Source organism: Marmota marmota, unplaced genomic scaffold (genome assembly GCF_001458135.2).
Source record: "Marmota marmota marmota unplaced genomic scaffold, marMar, whole genome shotgun sequence".
In the NCBI taxonomy this organism is placed as follows: Eukaryota; Metazoa; Chordata; class Mammalia; order Rodentia; family Sciuridae; genus Marmota; species Marmota marmota.
Genome location: NW_026000294.1, coordinates 8,323,050 through 8,341,823, shown reverse-complemented (window position 1 = coordinate 8,341,823; position 18,774 = coordinate 8,323,050). Strand labels below are relative to the sequence as shown.

General features: G+C 36.5%; 1 protein-coding gene and 1 non-coding gene across 2 annotated transcripts in view; both read right to left on the bottom strand.

Annotated features, from left to right (window-relative positions):
* The window catches only part of LOC125614442 (vascular endothelial growth factor receptor 1-like), an 85,743-nt gene that overhangs the window by 35,399 nt on the left and 31,570 nt on the right, over positions 1–18,774 (bottom strand). The window contains exons 2-7 of the mRNA XM_048797251.1: positions 16,552–16,679; positions 9,327–9,486; positions 8,150–8,286; positions 7,660–7,837; positions 5,980–6,097; positions 3,474–3,646 (exon numbers count right to left, since the gene is read on the bottom strand). Coding sequence (XP_048653208.1) covers positions 3,474–3,646; positions 5,980–6,097; positions 7,660–7,837; positions 8,150–8,286; positions 9,327–9,486; positions 16,552–16,679 — 894 coding nt within the window. The remainder of the gene's footprint in view (positions 1–3,473; positions 3,647–5,979; positions 6,098–7,659; positions 7,838–8,149; positions 8,287–9,326; positions 9,487–16,551; positions 16,680–18,774) is intronic.
* Positions 4,403–4,506, bottom strand: LOC125614446. Its single transcript, XR_007345036.1, has one exon. It is a non-coding gene; the product is annotated as a U6 spliceosomal RNA (small nuclear RNA).

The window sequence follows — 18,774 nt, the reverse complement described above, 5'->3', positions numbered from 1 at the left end:
GAATGCGTACACTCTTTTTCTTTTTTAAAGAGAGAGAGAGAGAGAGGGAGAGAGAGAGAGAGAGAGAGAGAGAGAGAGAATGAATGAGAATGAATTTCAAAGATTGTCAATAAACATAGTTAGAATTTTTGGCAGAAGACCTATACTTTTAGCCCTCCAGCCCATTATCTTGTTTGCTTCTTTCCAACACAATAGAAAGAACCTCCATGAATTTTCAACATTTAATGTTTCCTGAAAGTGTCATAGGTACAAATACACATGGATTCTGTGTAATATTAAAAGATAAAATAGTGGACCACTTGCTTAAAGTAAGCCTCTTGGCCCAGACCTCCCTACAGTGTTCCTCTTAACATTATCCATGGCTGGGGTTGTGGTTCAGCGGTGGAAAGCTCGCCTCACACGTGCAAGACCCTGGGTTCGATCCTCAGCACCACATAAAAATAAATAAGTGAAATAAAGGTATTGTGTCCAACTACAATTAAAAAAATAAATATTAAAAAAACATTATCCATTTGCCAGGTTGGCCCCTTTGGCTCCATTTTAACTCCAAAGTAGTCATCCCACCAGGGTCTGCATGACATCTACCTGCCTCCCACTAACTTAAAAAGTGCACTGAAAGGAAGAGGAACTACTTTAAAAATATAAGCTGATAATTCAGAGGTCTTGCTGACCCCTCACTTCTCCAGCACTAATTACGTACAGGGGGCAGAGATTTGAGAATAAATAATAACAAGTGGAGCTGCTGGCTAGCCTGGCCTCATCTTGCTATACTGATTTGTCTTGAATAACTCATGATGGGATAGAGGGAGAAAAGAACCTATTGATGGATTTTGTTTAGTTTGTATTTGTTTGTTTGTTTCTCTGGTCACTTTCTCATGGGAAAATCTGGCAAAGGGAATGAAAAACAATGTGGTGTTTTGGTCTGAATTTTGGCTAAGGAGGCATTTCCATAAGAAACGAAAAAGTAAGGTTTATTTTTCCTTTATCTTCTGATCCACACTAGAAATGGTTTCACTTCTCACTCTGGATATTAGATAAAGAAATAGGTAAGTCCTGATAGAGGGGTAGCACTCAGTCTCCCTTATGAACCCACCATTTTTCTCTCTGCCAAAGACCAGGCCACAGCCATTTGTAATATGATCCTTAAACAGACACTTATCATTCAGTTCTAGATTTAACACTGAATGCACCTAGGCAATGAATTTATTATTATAATAAGCTATGTTAAAATAGAATCTCAAGATTACCAGGGCTTTAAAGGCAATTGGCTACCAAAATACTTCCTATGCCCTCCTTACCTAGTAATTGTTCTACTTCTATAAACAGGATGATCATTATCTCATAAGACATGTTCCATTGTTCAACAGTTTTACTGTTTAAAAGGAAAAAGAAATTCTTCCTTCTGTTCAGCCAGAATGACTCCCTTTCATATTTACATTTTACCTTATAGTGCCACATAAGATAAGTGTAGTTTTACTTTTTCAGGATAGAAACATATTAGAGAGAAAGGTGTCCAAAGTTATGTTCTATCATGATCATCATAATACCCATTCCATAGATATGGAAATTGGGAATGAAAGTGGTTCATTGGAACACACTAACTTGGAAGTAAAGCCAATATATTTCTGGGGATGCATCTACTTGTCTTGTAACATCCCAAACAGTCCCACCAGCATATTCTGTAGGGATATGGGAAAAGAGAGCACAGCTAATGATTAAACCCTTGGTCTCTTAACTGCCTTCAAAAGGGACTATTTTGGTTCAGAAAACCTCTGAATTGACTTTATCTAATAAAGTTATATGTCTAATGCATTGGTTGATTGTCAGTGTAATGAAAAAGAAAGAAAAGGAAAAAGCAGGCAACATGATCTTGAGAAAATAAAACCCATAGTTTTTGAGCAGTTACTCTAGGAAGCATAAGTGTTACCAGGTTTTTGTTTTCCTCATTACTCACTCTTCACATATCCATTTGATTAAATCCTGAGAGTAGGTTTAAGACACAGGATCATACATGAAATAAAAGTAATGTGTGTAATTGGGAATTTTATTCCTTGGTCTAACTTTGGCCTTCATTTTCTGGTTTGGAATAGCCCTCAGTCTGTTTCTAGTTACCTCACTTTATATTGAAAATAGGGTATCTTGGAAATGATGGTGCCCAAAATATGTTGCCAAAGTAGTAATGATTAACAATTTTAGCAGACATCTGAGATGGAAGAGAAGGAAAAAGATGAAACATCTCTTCACTTCATGTCATTATTATGATAGCCCTGTGAAGAAAGTACCCTGGTATTCTTTTTAATGATTATAAAATTGATGATCATAAGGGAAAAGTGATTTGCCTAAGGTCACTTAGCCAGTGGGGACTGAAGACAGAGTAGGTATAAAAATTGGTTCTAAGCCTATCATTGCCTTCTCTAACTGCCCACCTGATTGCTAGAGTGTTAAGTGATAAACCTTAATTGAGAGGCTAGCAGAGAAAACAAAAATCTCCATAGTGCTTACCTCAGTATCCAGATTGGAAACACTTAACTATGACAATTATGTTGGTAATGGGAATAGTGGTAGTTAGTGATTTTAAATTTTTCAAATTTATATATTCTTTTGATATTGGAAATCCAGTTTTATAGGAAACATTCATAGGTAAGAAAGGATAGACAAATGACAAAGATGGTCTATGATCAATACAAAAGAAATAAATGCTGTACTAGTTTCGGGGAAGCATTCCTCCTTCCCTCCTCCAATCCAAACCCTTTGCAAATCAATGGTATTGATAAAGGAGGGATGAAGAGGTATAATCATAGAGACAAATGAAGATCCAGAAAACTTCTTCTCTTATTTTGGTCTCTAGTGAACCAAGAATTTTAAAAAATGAGGGAAAGGACCGTCCTATCCAAGAATGGCTCTTATTCCTCATGGACCCCACCATTTGCTCCCCCATAATCAGAAGTTCATAGGTGAAATGTAAGATAGGCTAAATATAAGCTAGGCTAAAGCACTGACTTGCCACTCTGGTAAGCTAAAATCATTGGTTTTCAAGTCAGATAGCAAGAGCTATGACAATAATCTACTGATATTATTTTGTCATACTTTTGAAGGAAACTATCAGAGGTGGCTCTTAGATGGGCCATGGGAAACAACATGTTACTCTTCTTTAAGACATTTTTAATGTAGAAAACCAGGCAGTTGATTTTTGGCTCTCTGCACCGCAAATAATATTTTCTTAATAAGAAGATGCCAATTTTGAGGATCTCTGATAACAAAAAATGACAGATAATTAATTCATCTGAGCACTAAAATTGCTATCAGCATTAAGTGCCAAGCAAGAACTCTAGGTAACAAATAGGCATTTCCAAAATCTCTGTCTCTGCATAGCTGTGGTAGTTACTATCTGACTCTTGCATTAAATATCTTTTCTAATAGCACCAAGAAAGGAACCTAGAGCTGTTGCATAGATCCAAATCCCCAAAACTCACCATTGACAATCAGTTGTACAGTTATGTTTTTGTAGAGGCCATGCTTGGTATTGCTCAGGGCAAAAGTGTAGTTTCCAGCATACTTTACATTAACTTCCAGGATTTTAAGTCTGTAGTTTAGAGTGTCCAGCTGGAAGGTATGGTTTACTGGGAGTGGTTTTCCATCTTTGAACCTATAAGGCATGAGAAAGGAATGATAAATACAGTGTTGGTCTTTAGGACATACAACCCTCTCCCCATAGGCTTATGCTTTATCATGGTCAACAAAGAGAAGCAGAGCAATGGAACCCATTTCATCAAATTTCCTGGCTGTTGCTGGGCACTGTGACACATGCCTGTAATCCCAGTGGTTTGGGAAGCTGAGGCAGAAGGATTGTGAGTTCAAAGCCAGCTTCAGAAACTCAAAAAGGCCCTAAGCAAATTAGTGAGATCCTGCATAAAAACAAACAAACAAACAACAACAACAAATATATATGTGTGTGTGTGTATATATATATATATATATATATATATATGTGTGTGTATACATGGCTGAGGTTGTATCTCAGTTGTTAATCACCCCTTGGTTCAATTGGCTGTACAAAAAAAAAATAAAAAATTCCGGTTGGAGCATCTTAGTACAGTCACACTGGAAGTAAAAGATTAAAACTATCTCTTTCCTTTCTCCTAATGGTTAAATCTTTGGAAAGTATTCCCACACATGCATCCTATATTTCCATTTCCTCACTTCTCATCAATTCCTTTATGTTGTAAAATCAAATTTTCCTCCACATCATCATTTTGAAATCATCTTTTCCAAGATTCCCATCAATGCCCTAAATATCAAAGCCAGTGGCCTTTTTGCATTAATGACCTTCAGATTTCCTGGGATATCTGACCTCAGGGACCAAGTTTTTCTCTCTTAGCCTATTTTTTTTTCTTTTTATTTTTTTTAAATGGAATGCTTCATGAATTTGCATGTCATCCCTGTGCAGGGGCCATGCTAATATCTGTATCATTCCAATTTTAGTATATATGCTACTGAAGTGAGAACTCTCTTAGCCTCTTGAAACTGTTCTAATCATTATTTCTCTCTTCTTCACTGACTTGTCTTTTGTTTACTTTCCCTTTTAATATATGTGTTTCCTGTAAACACTTAAAATACTTAAGCAAACAGATGAGAGAGAGAGAGAGAACTGAGATATTTAGATCAGAACCTACAGGTTCTGCTAATAATCTGGATTTAATGTACTGTGAAAATATTTTTCAGTAATTAATAGTAGGAGCATAATAAATGCTTATAATTGCCCTCAAGTATATATGTGTTTATGTATGGATAGGTACATAGATAAAGAATACTCTGTATTGTGTCTTGGGCTCTTATCTCTGGGTATTCTGCCTATATGTATTCATTTAACACCTGCTGATGACTCTCAATTTACCTCTCCAGAACCTAGCTCTAGACCCATATTTCAAAATGTTCCTGGAGGAAATTCTCTAAATGAATTTATCATGGTGTTCCTCTCCTACACCCTCACACTAACTTTTCATCCAAATGAAGCACAGGTTGTTAATAACACAACCACTCTTACATTTAACCAAGTGTGAAACCTATGAATTACCTCAGATCCCTGGGCTTAGCTTCACATATCTAACTGGATATTAAACCCTGAGTATTCTGCCTCTTCAATTTTCCCCAATTTCATTCATTCTTATAGTCCCATTTCCTCCTGCTTATTCATGTCCACAGCATGTCTCACATAACTCTTGTCATAAGCCCCTATAGCAGTAGCTATTTCTTCTTAGCCTTTCTCCATTACCATCGTAAATTCATAAAGCCATATTAATCTTTCTAATGCTTAGCTTCAAATCTATCCCTCCTTACTTCATAACTTTGAGGGTTCTCCACTTCCTACTAAAGTAAGCAATAAAAAAGTACAATATTTATTTTTCTTGTTAAACGTCAGAACTGTTGTGTAATATAAGTATAATCACTCAGATTTTATGTATGAAGAAACTGAAGCTTGGAGAGTTTATTAATATGCCTGGTAACTTGAAAAAGAATTAATTACATGTCTGCCTCATGGAAATTCCCATATTGTTTCCACCTCACCATTTCTTACCCTGATGTTCAAGGACCTGTACTAGGATGGGTAAGACCATCTTTAAGAGTTCTTCAAAACCTTAAGATTCTGTAATCCCATAATGACCTTGGAAATTTTTCCAGACTTGTTCCCTCCTTTACTTTCAAAGAGCAAAACTCATTTTCTCAAACATAGGGGATATAAAGAGTAGTAAAAGAAAATAATCAAAGAAACCCACCTCTTCTTGGGAACAAGGAGATAAGCCCCAGTTTCTGAAATTGGGAGTGCCCCAAAGGGTAGGGTTAGGATTAATTTATTTTCCAGAGTTAATGTATTCCTGAGTTCCCAATGCCAAATTAAAGGTCTAGTGGAAGGAGTAATTGTTAAGGGTGAGGTTTAGCAGACACAGGAATAGAGAACCTTAGAAAAGAAGGCCCACTTACCAGGTCACATTGGGGCGAGGGAAAGCATCCACTCTTACTCCTATTTTGAGCATCCTTTGCCCAGCTGTCACCTCATAAATGCACCTTCTTTTGCATCTCACATTGAGGAATGATTTTTCTGGAATCAGAAGAGGTATGGTATCAGAGGGATAAAGTAAAACTAAATCTTAATTTTGTTTACTCTTCCTATGAGCAGCCATGTTTTTCCAAACCTCAGGGAATAAAATTTGAACTGACAAATGTTGTTTATTAATAAGGATTGGCATTTTAGGTGGGACAATTCTTTGTTGTGAAATACTATGTCTCACTCTATCCCATCAATGCCAGTAGTGATCACCAGTCATTTTGACAAACAAAACATGACCCCTTACATTTCCAATGCCTCCAAGTATAGTACTGCTCCCAAGTTGAGAATCATATAATCATGTTGGCCTTTTCCCTTGTGAGATGATTATTTAGACATGTGCAATGAATGATTTCTGACCAATGAGGCAAGAGGGCAAATTAGCTAGGGAATCTCTAGGAAAAGTTGTACAGATTCTTAAAAAGGAATGGAAGTCATCAATTTCCTTCTTTTCCCAGCAACATGCAGGGTACATTGAAGATAATGAAAGTGGCAGAGTAAAATAATGGAAGGAACCTGGCTTCAGTAGGACATTCATGATCCACTGAATCAAACATGGAACTGTAAATCTGAAGACTCTATTATATAAGATAACTGTCTCTTGATTGTTAAACTACTTTTAATCAGGTAGTTTGCAGCTGAAGACATCCCAGTTTACTAAAGTGGACATATGTTATCCAAAGCCTGATAAACATGAAGAAAATTATCTTATAAACTCAGCTGTAGGAGTTTAACTGAGCTATAGCGGTTAAATTTTTACTATAGAATAAACTCAGAATGTAACTGTATTTGAATTTGTAAGCATTTGTGTGTAGAGAAATATTAGTATTTGTAGGTGAGAATTTTTGTTTGTTGTGGTGCTGGGCATTGAACCCATGGCTTATGAATGAAAAAACACACCATACCATTGGGCTGCATGCCCCCCAGGCTCCAATAAGTGAGGATTTTGTCCATACCTTCAAATAAGTGTTGGAATCTGTGTGTATGCATTCCAAATAATATTTTTCTGTATAAATGTACTGGGATGAATATGGCTATTATTTTGTTTTGTGAGAGCATGTATTATGTACATATGTATTTATTAATCACCACTCCATAAACACAAGGTAATTGGGTTAAATAGAGGTTCACTTAATAATTCTTTCTGCTATTCAATTTTTAGCCACATAGATATCAGTAAAAAGAAAAATCAAAGGGCACCCTCAAACATCATTTTAGAGATAGAAAAATTAAACCTAGAGAGGCATAGTAGTTGTTTTCAAGATCACACATCAAAATAGAAAAGAATATTCAAGACTCTTTACTCTCTATTTGGGACTAACTACTAGCTAGCCAAAAGATAGAAAAACATGTAAGTTAAATCACAATATTTTGCAGTATATGTTCCCTGTGACAGGGTAAAGGGACAGATTTCATATAAGCCCTGAAACAGTGGGCTGTAAGCTGGAGAAACCATAACAATGGAAGAGAAAATGCAGGTATTTCTGAGTGATTCACCATGTATAGGGGAGAAGAGTAGAATCAAGAGAAAAGTCAAGAATGCAAGGTTTACTTACTGTATACTGTGATGGTAATGTTGGCTTGCAGGGCAGTGTTGTTATTTTCCTGGCAAATATATAAACCCTTGTCTTCCATGGTTATATTCCAGATGGTCAAATTACTATAGCTTTTGTACACAGGGGACCCTTGGTACAAATTCCTTTTAACTTCACAACACCTGGGTGTTGTCTTAGACTGTGGGATGGGAAAGGATGAAAATTTCAATCAAGAGTATTGAGTATTTCTAGATGTCTAAAGTATTACAGGGTTTGGGAGGGAAGCCAGAGAAATTAATATAAGGAACTTATATATAATAGACCACAATATGGTACAGAATAAAATATCAGTCCCTATAAAACATGTTTCTTGAAATTCACATACTACTTATTATTCAGCTTTGTTGATCTGCTAGCACTTAGCCTGGTTCTTGTCCAAGACTAGACTAATTCAGGGAGAGACAGTATGGATAAATACTCTAACATTCTGAAGGAAAGATAGTATACTCACATCTTGCCGGTTGAATACCCAATCCAGTTTGATTCGTCCATTGAATGTGGTCTCTGCCACACACTGCAGGAAAAGGGTGTCTCCCATCAAAAGCCTCTTCTGGTTATATCTGATAGAGATATTTCCTCTCTTGATTTCTAGAAAATAGAGGATATGCCATATGGTGTTGACAAAACCAGGGGAAAAAGTCTTGATTATAGAGTAGTTCTTGAAAATTTTCAATCCTGCAACCCTTTCTTAGGTGAAAACTGTAGATGCAAAATCATACCACAAGGTCCCATGGTTTAGAAAAGACCAAATAAGATTTTATATAAACTATTGCAAGACACTTGGTAGTGGTGAGCAGCTTCTATAATCCTTAGAAAATTTTTATCTCCAATTTACAAGCTTCCCCATCAGAAAGTTTTATTTCTCCTACTGATCTAAAGTCATAATGCCCTTTGGTGGCTCATTCTACATATTTATGTGTTCTCTGAGCAAGGGGTCTTCCTTGTTAATGGCCCATATCCACATTAATCAAGGAAGCAATAACATAAAATTCCAAGGTGCCTGTTATTTAGCCACAACATGCACCATTATTTCATGGTTTTGCAAGGAAAACCCTGTAAAAGGTGAATATTTATTATAGACATTGCCACCAGAGAAATGGTCTGATACTTATGAGTCATATAAGATTGCAGAAGTTAATCTGGGCTTTACCTACTGATATATCTATCTATCTATCTATCTATCTATCTATCTGGGCTTTACCTACATACATAGCTATATATCTATCTATCTACTGACATCTATATAGATAGATAGATAGATAAGTATATATTTGTATAATATATGTATATGTATATATGTATACATCCAATATATATTATGTAATATACATATTAAAATAAGACCCTAGGATCTTTTTTTAATATCTATTTTTTAGTTGTAGTTGGACACAATACCTTTATTTTATTTATTTTTATGTGGTGCTGAGAATTGATGTCACCTTGCACGTGCTAGGCGAGCACTCCACCTCTGAGCCACAACCCCAGCCCCAAGACCCTAGGATCTTGATTATCATGATTATTAATCTATATGAAAGAGAATTTAGCTGGAGTAAGTTTTATTCAAAAAGGAGGTATTCTCACAAAGCATCATGATTATAATTCCTAATCTAAACACACAAATCACATACCCAATCGCTGTGGGAGATACAGTGACCTGTGGATCTTTCCATTGACTTCAGCAATGCATTGGAGCATGCTACTGTAGAACTGATAAGAGGGCCGCATCACAGTGAAGCCTTTCCTGGGGTCCCAGTTTTGGCTTGCATAGGTGAATGTGGCAGGGTGCAACTGTGGGGAATGGAAAGGAAAACAGAAAGACAAAAATGTAAAGATCTCACTAGTATTCAGTGTAACACATATGCCATCTAACCTTAAACACAGAAGAAGAGTGGTCTGTCTTCCTACTTTCCTACCCAAGCTTTCCAAGGTCTGATCCCATGCCCTATAATGAATCCTTTGTTTTCCGCTTACAAAATTAACACAGTTCCGGTCAGAGTAGATACTTGACAAACAAAAAAGGAACCAGTGAACATTTACATACCACTTACTATTTTTCAGACAAAATATTAGCTCATGTAATTCTCACAAAAAGGTTATGATGTTGCCCTATTTCACAGATGCAGTTCAGAGTAGCCCAATTGATGTTTTGTTATTGCACTGAATATCAAGACTTAGGTCTCTTCTACTGGAGAAGTTTAAAACCAAAATGCCCATTCAGTCTTCTTTTGAAGATAAAAGAACACCAGCTGTCAGTTTCCCAGGTTGCACATCTACCTATCAAGACGCCCGATATTTATTGATATTCTGTTGTTATGGGCATCCACTTTTGCCTCAGCTATGAACAAGTGCAAAAGACTTCACTATAAGTCTATAAGAAGTTGACTATAAGAAGTCTATGCCTAATATTTTCATTAGTTAAATAAATCATATTTAATATTTAATCAAGTATATGTTCTGTGTCAAGTACTGTGCCAAGTAATAAGGACCTAGCTTCAAATAGCACAGACTGAATGCCCACTCTCAGCTAGTGTATGTCTAAACAGGCTTGGATTACTAAATTGTATCATTTGTAAATATGAAAATAATACATACTAACTGTGAACATTTTTCAAAAATACTGAAGAAAGTAAAGAAGAAAATAATACTAACCTATAACCCAGAAATAGCTAGGAAACAAATGAGGCATATGTACTTACATTCTCTTTTCTATGTATGCATGCATTGACACATAGTCACACACTATAATCACAATTTTAATCCTATGTTTTCCTACTTAACATTATATTAATTAGCATATTCTCATATAACTAAAATTTTTCATTAAATATAAAATTTAATGGCAATATGACATCAAAGGAGTATGATCAAAATCATGAACTCTCTGGAAGTCTTGTGATACAAGGAATAGTTGGAGAAAAAGGAAGATTTTAGCCTGAGAAACTAAAACACTTGAGGAAAGAATATGGTTGGTAGGATTGAGGTTTGGATTAGGGAAAAAGGTCAGAATAAGTTTAATTTTTTCCTAGTATATGAAGAGCTATTATTTGGGAACTTGGACTTTTGAGTATAACTTCAGAAGGTAAAATGTGAACTGATGAGTAAAAATGTCTGAGATGCTGTGTTGGCTTAATAAAAGGATGGTAAACTCTGTCACTGAAATCACTCAAATAGGTGGGATGACTATTTGTCCAGGAGGCAATAAAGAAATTTTGTGTCATATAGGAAATCTCTTCGAACTCTGAGTTTCTGTTTCATAGACTATTGATTTAGTTTTCTTATTCTTCCTAATATGTATATACTCAGAAACTTCTTTTCCTTAACTCTACAATAGGATCATCAAGCTTTACCTAATAACACAAAATTTAAGGTATAAAATATACTACGTTTCTTTTTAGTTTAATTGTAAACAATTAAATTTAAAATTTATTCTTTATTAACTCTTTTTCTATCTTTTCACATTTTTAACGGCTATGATTGAGTCAAATTTGAATTAATTACAATTAGTCACACCAAGTATGTCTTGCTTACTTTTTTTTCTTTATTGTGTACATTCTTTTATCTTTCTTTTTTGTTGGGGGGGTGGTACTAGGGATTGAACTCAGGGTCACTTGACCACTGAGCCACATCCCCAGCCCTATTTTGTATTTTATTTAGAGACAGGGTCTCACTGAGTTGCTCAGTGCCTCACCATTGCTGGGGCTGGCTTTTAACCCTTGATCTTCCTGTCTCAGCCTCTCGAGCCACTGGGATTACAGGCATATCTTTCTTTTCAGCATTATTATAATTATTATTCCATACTGATTCTACAAATTAGTGGGTTTTCTTTTGGTATTTTTGCACATGCATATATTATGATTTTTAGCAACTTTTAAGTCAAATTCCAAATGTTTAAAAATATTTTTAAAACTACTTTTCAACAAAATCTGTTGGGCCCCTTTGAGAATTCCTCAGCACTTTCATCATAACCTAACTGTCCTTTACTACCCAGTTGCTAGGTCCTCAAAGAACCCGGCAACAGAAATAGCATGAACTAAGGGGACTGCAAACAACACATGGAGACAAAAATACAAAATGGCTGAGAAAATAGTTAAAATCAGTAATGGAGGAGGCCCCCAAACCTGGAGTATTTTGCATGGTTCTACAGCAATTTAGAGTTTCAGGGATGTACAAAAAAATCAGAGTTAAAAGGAATAACTCTGTGTCCTTATTGTTGTACAACACTGAGGCTTTCCTCAGTGGTAAAAAAGTTACTCATTCACTTAATTAAGCCTACAGACCAGTGCATCTCAATGGGAGGGAGTAGGTTCTCCTTACAGGAATTTGGCAATATTTGGAGACACTTTTGGTTGGTGCAACTGAAGGAAGTTGCCATTAGTATCTAGTGGGTAGAAGTAAGGGAAACTAATAAACATCCCTGAATGCACAGGATGCCCCCATGCAACAAAGAATTATCTGATCCTGAATGTCAACTGAACTGAGGTCAAAAAAGTCCTATTGGATTCTACTTCCAAAATCTCTATTCTGCCACTTCCCTTCTCTGCTCTCCTAAATTAGATCATCATCTACAGTAGATGCTTGGCGTTTTGGTTGCATGTGATAGGATCTTCCCCTCGTTATTGTCTTTATTCCTTCTTATAATGTGGCCCACCATCCTCATCCTCACTCCAGAACTATGTACTTTGTGTGGCATTTGCATACCATCCTGCCTCTCTGACCACAGTGAATAGAGTAAAATTGGGGATTCGATTCTAATTAGAGTAACCAGAACCATCCTTGGGATTATTTTCTAACTTGGGTTCAGATAGGGAATACTTCTCAGCTTATCTCTAGGAAGAAAGATATAATGAACTATAGATTAATACAGATAATTTTTGAAAACAGATCTGTGATATTAGAGAAAGGAGCTTCAGGTGAATACACTAAACTATATTCTGCCCCTTGAAATACATTTTGCATTTTGCCTAAGCCAATTTGAGTGCATTAGGATTTGATTAAATTTCTGTCATATTTAATCAACAATCCTGAATACTACTTCATTTTTTCATACTACTTTTTGTGTTCCTTACCAAATTCTTCACTTAATGCGCTTCTACTTGTCATAAGCTCTTCAGTTAAAACTGCCCTAGGCAGTCATTCCCTTTCTCCTTGGCATGCCTATTTTCTCTAGTACATACAGGCCTGGCATTGGGAACTTTCCGTGGCTCTCCTATGGCAATAGATTGCCCAAAGCACATGACCTTTCCCTCTGCTCTGCTATGAAGGTTCCTCATAGTAGCTCCAGAGATGGGCATAACCCATTAGAAACTGAACAGGCTACCATTAATCTTTCTTGGAGAACATTCTATGGAAGGCCTTTGATATGTCCTGATATAAACAAAGCAGGTGTGGGCTCCATTTTGCCAGGAGCTCAATCTATTTCATGAGCTTGCCCATTCTGTCCCCAATTTTGAAACTACTTTCTGTGTTCTATGTTTTTTTCTCAATTGTATTTATCTTAGTTTTTTTTATTTGGGGGGGGGTTGGGGTGGAGGGGTACCAGGGATTGAAATCAGGGACATTCCACCTCTAAGCCCATCCCTAGTCCTATTTTGTATTTTATTTAGAGACAGGGTCCTTCTGAGTTGCTTAGCGACTCACCATTGCTAAGGCTGGCTTTGAACTCACGATCCTCCTGCTTCAGCCTCTTGAACCTCTGGGATTACAGGTGTGAACCACTGATCCAGGCTCTCTTAGCTTTTATTTCTCAGCCAACCCATTACATCAAGGGAAACCCTATTTCTACCACCCATGGGGGGCATGGGCAGGAGATCAATATGTTGGACTAAATCAAATTGCATTGAATTCTACCTAAAAATAAGTTGTTTTCCTCTTCTATAAAGTTAGCTTTAGTTAATCAATTAGTATGGGGAAAACGCCCTGTATACACTGTTGGTTTGCTTACTTTTGTTGGAGTTATACTTCAGGAGAAAGGGAACCCTTCAAACTAGGGATATGGCTCAGTGGTAGAGCACTTACATAGCATATGTATGGCCATGAAATTCATCTCCAGCACTGCAAGGGACAAGGGGGATATTTCTCCCTCCTTCACCTACTGAGTAACACTGAAACCTAGCAATGAGATGGTAAAAGCAAAAATGCAAAACAGCAAAACCAATGTTCCTTGAATAACACTGGTTGTTAGAAGTTCCCAGGGAAGAGAGAGCCGAAGGCCTGAACTGGCTGCTTAGAGAATGAAAGACTTCAATGTGATCATGGGAATTGTGACATTGAGTATACAATGGCCTGCCAAATGACCGTATGTAGGTTATGTATTTTAGATCAGGGAATGTGAAATACATAACCAGTACATCAAACATCAGCTCTAATGATCATAATTATACTGGTACTTTTCACCTGTACTGCCTATTGCATTGTATAAAGTATAATTCACATCTATTCTCTTAACAAATAATCAAAAATTATTATCCAACTTGAACTCCAGGTTTCCTCATTCATAGCTCAGAATTCTTCTTTGTGGGCTCACAGAATCTGACGGATGTTCCTCAATTCCACAGTAGCCAAGCTTTAGGCTGAATGTGTTATTCAGTGCTTTGGGATAGATTCTTTAGCCAATAGTTCCTTAAATGCCAGTATCATGTTAAATGTTTTTCCCCTAAATACAATAGTATCATAATAAGCTAACTTGAATCATGGGGACTTTTGATGAGTTATAAAGAAAGTGGTATATTATGGTTGCTGTCTAGGAATCCCCTTTGGATAGAAGGGGGAGATTTCTAGATCCCCTGAAGTTGATTGATCTTAATAAATCTTAGGGGAGATGATAGGTAAGGCCTTAGAAAAGCAAATTCTGGCAGGGCTGGGGTTGTGGCTCAGTGGTAGAGTGCTCGCCTAGCATGCATGTGACACTGGGTTCGATCCTCAGCACCACATAAAAATAAAATAAAGAGAAGTAAATGAAGGTAAAATAAGATTTTTTTTAAAAAAAAAGCAAATTCTGGCTATACCTCTACTAATATTTCCAGACAGCTCATGCTATGGAGGTGAACCCATTGTTTAGTATGGTTTAATTTTAGAAAAGGAGGCTTGGAATTAGGTCAGTCACTTCCCTGTTCCATGCTTCCTTTTGGCACAGGACAGAGACACAGTGGCGCCAAGTCTCGTCAAACATTTGTTTGAAGGGAAAAAAGGAAGCTTGGTGAGTGGACCAGGTCATTCTCCCTGCATATTAGGTGGAGCAAGGATGAGGAAGCCATCCAAGCACATAGACTCTATCACAAACCCTGTCTTTCCCTCTCCACCCTTCCTGATGGAACACTAACTCCTTCTGGACTGTGTCCTAAAGACATGGGACATCTTCTTTTCCACTTAGAAAAAGCTAATAGAAAGTCCCAGGGAAGTGTTGGAGGAGCATGTGAACTGGGTACTCACAGGAGAAAGGACTTAATTGTGATGATAGAGACTGCTATACTGAGCATATAATGACCTGCTAATGACGTTAGGGACAGATAGGACTTGGAAGAGGAGTACTAACCAATCAAGATAGTGTGCAGTCTGCAGAAAGTACCTAATAGACTCCCAAGATTTTATGGATCCTGTTAAAGTACCTTCTTCCCACGAACTTTGTCAGCACCCCATTTATCATATCAGCTGGTGCTGCAAATACACAATGTCCTGGCTACCCAACTCTTAGCCTTCACAGATATATTGCAGTGAAGGGGGATTAGGGAAAATCTTGACTCTCCTTATATGGCAGGAGAGTAAGAAGATCATTGCATGCTACTGTTGGAGGGTCATAGCTTTGTCATTACAGAGAATTTAGAAGAACCTAGTAGCAGAAGAAGAATGTATCCAGGAGAGGAGCAGATATATACACCTGCCCTGAAGGAGACCACGAAGACAATACCTGGACAAGGAATAAAGATATCCAATTTTTACTTTTGGCTATGACCTTCTAAAATATGGACTTTGAGCAAGTTCTTTCTTTTCTCTAGGCCAAGGGTCCCTCATATGTAAAATGGAAATAATAAAGGAAGCTCCATTTACCTCAAAGGGTAGCTATCTGAGCAGCTCAAAGAAGGTGAAATACATAAATGTGTTTTTAAAATTGTAGAAGTGTTATTCAACTTTGAATGCTGAGAACTTCAGGAATGTTAAGGTGATCCATCAGGGATATTATACCCCATTCATAACCAATATTGATTTGACTGATGAAGCTACATCTCTAAGTTACCCCTTCGTCTCTTGTACTCCTCATGTGTCCCACCCCAAATTTTCCAGTATTTTCTTTCTGTTTAAGAAAGACATGTATTTACTCAGACAATAAAATTTTAGCTTTACTTCTTATTTATAAAAAACTCCATGAAGGGGTTGGGGTTGTGGCTCAGAAGAATAGCATTCGCGTAGCATGTGTGAGAAATTGGGTTCAATTTTTAGAACTACACACAAATACTCAAACCTTAGAGCTCTGGACAAACTTTATATGAAGTCTTCACAGGTCCTTAGACATCTAGAGTTAATCAAATTCAAGAAAGTTCTTCTAGAAAATGGTTCTGGCTTCTGGGAAGGGGAGACCTTTCTAGAATGGCCTATAATATAGACTGAGTACAATAGATGATTACTCAGGGGCATCATAGTAACTATCTACTTCCCTCTAGTTTGTGTAATCCTCTTGTGAAAGCACTAATTCAAGGCAAAATAGTAGCATATCTATTTTTTATGTTCCACTCCAAAAAGGTAGACATGACATAGTTAGGGCCAGTACTAAACATGAAAATTAAAAATTCTCCCCAAGTATCTTTATACTTCCTACACTAGAAAGTGGCAAGTCCCTGAGACCCTGACAATGCAACTTACCAGTTGAAGCTTAACATCAACATCAGGGGAAGTGACCCGGCATGGTACAAGTATCTCTTCAGTGTCAGTAAACACAGTGATAACAAGAGGTATATTGTCGTAGGCCTGCACAAAGGTCTGGTTGTCATCTGCAGGGGTGAGAAATCATACTACAAATGGAATTGTCATCAGGATAAGATTTCCTAGGTTCCTTGTATATAAATTTCATTATAACTACTTTTCTTCTATATGGGGGAAAAAAGGCTTAGAATATTAAAAGAACTCAGTAAAGAACACAGCCAAAACTTGAACTGAGATCTTGCACCTCCCATCCAAGATTTTCTGCACAAAGGCCAGGAAAGAATACAAGTCTACTCATAAAGATCTAAGAGAAAACCATTATAGTGGTCTTAATTTCAATCTATTGGGCTATATGGAAGAAGTAAAATCTCTCATCTACCTCATGGGCCTTCTGGCATATATCTAAAATTCCTAATTCTTTTCCATGTGAAGTGTTTTAAAGTCATATGGGTTATCTGGCACTTGAGCCAAAATACATAGTAATTAATAGATTAGGCATATGATGTTTATCTGGAAAAGATAATAATTTATTTAAGTATTATATGCTAAGTAAAATTATTATTAATCTTTAATAAATGAAAATGTATTAAAATGACCATGAATGTGCTCATCTCACCCACTTTGCCTTCCCATAGGACTCAGACTCAGTTTGAGTGGGTACACACTCTGTATTTCTCATGTGGTAAAAAAAAATATAATGTCAATATGAAAACATATGATACTTCAAAAAAATGAGCCTTCAGTCATGGATCTTAAAAAAAATGGTTTTGGCTGCCTGTATTCCTACAATTTCAGTTTTACCCCTGTAGATGGACCTGATATGAAGCATTATTTTTTATTCTGTACTATATCATTCCTTAAGATGTCCTTGAAAGTATTTTATAAATAGAAAATTTTGCAAAAGACGAATTAAAGATTTCCTTATTCTAGACAGAAAGGATTTATTTCCACAATATAAAGACTCTTTATGGCATACCCAAAGTCAAAATCATAATGGATGGATAAAAAATAAGTCATTTCCTCCAACATCAATAACAAAATAATTGTGTCCACTCTAACCACTGGAGTGGCTAGGTAGTAGATTGCTAGCCAGAGCTACCAAGCAAGAGAAAGAAATTAAAGGAACACAAAATAGGAAAAGAAAAGGACAAATTACCTCTGTTTGATGATAATAAGACCTACGAAGATGGAAAGACCTCCCATGCTCTTGGGTAGACTGAATTTGGTGAAAATGGCCATGTTACCAAAAGTAATATATAGACTCAATGCAATCTGCATCAAAATACCAATGGCATTTTTCCCACAACTAGAAAAAATAGTCCTAAAATTCTTATTTAGGAATAAAAGACCAAAAACAGACAAAGCAATACTGGGCAATAACAGTGTTCCTGTTGGTACCACAATACCTGATCTCAAATTATACTACAGAGATATAGTAACAAAACCAGCATAGCATTAGCATAGAAATAGACATGAAGAGCAATGAAATAGAAGACACAGAGACAAATCCACATAGAAAGAGTTGTATGATCATTGGTAAAGGTACAAAAAGCATGTTGAAGAAAATATAGCCCTTTTAACAAATGGTGCTAGGAAAACTGGATACACATATTTTAAAAAAACTAAATCCTATCTCTCATCCCAAACAAAAATCAACTCAAATTGGATCAAAGACCTAGAAATGAGACCAAAATCACTGCACCTGCTAGAAGAAAATATAGGGTGAACACTCCAACATATCCCTACAGGCACCAACTTCCTTAAAAAGACTCTTAAAGCTCAAGAGATAAAATAAAGACTGAACAAGTGAACATCAAATTAAAAAGCTTCTGCATAGCAAAAGGAAAAAGAACATGAAGAGAGAAGTTACAAGATGGGAGAAAAACTTTGCCAGCTACTGTTTTTACAGGAGATTAATATCCAGAATATGTATAGAACTCAAAACAACTTATACTCATTTCAATTGAGGCAGTAAAGGGCATTTAATAAAATTCAACATCTATTCATGATAAAAGTGTTGAACAATGAAGATAATACAAAGAATGCCTCTCAACATAATAAAGACCATTTATAATAAGCAAATAGCTAACATTATATTGAATGGGGAAATGCTAAATGCTTTCACTTTAAGATTGGCAATAAGACAAGGATGCCCGATTCATC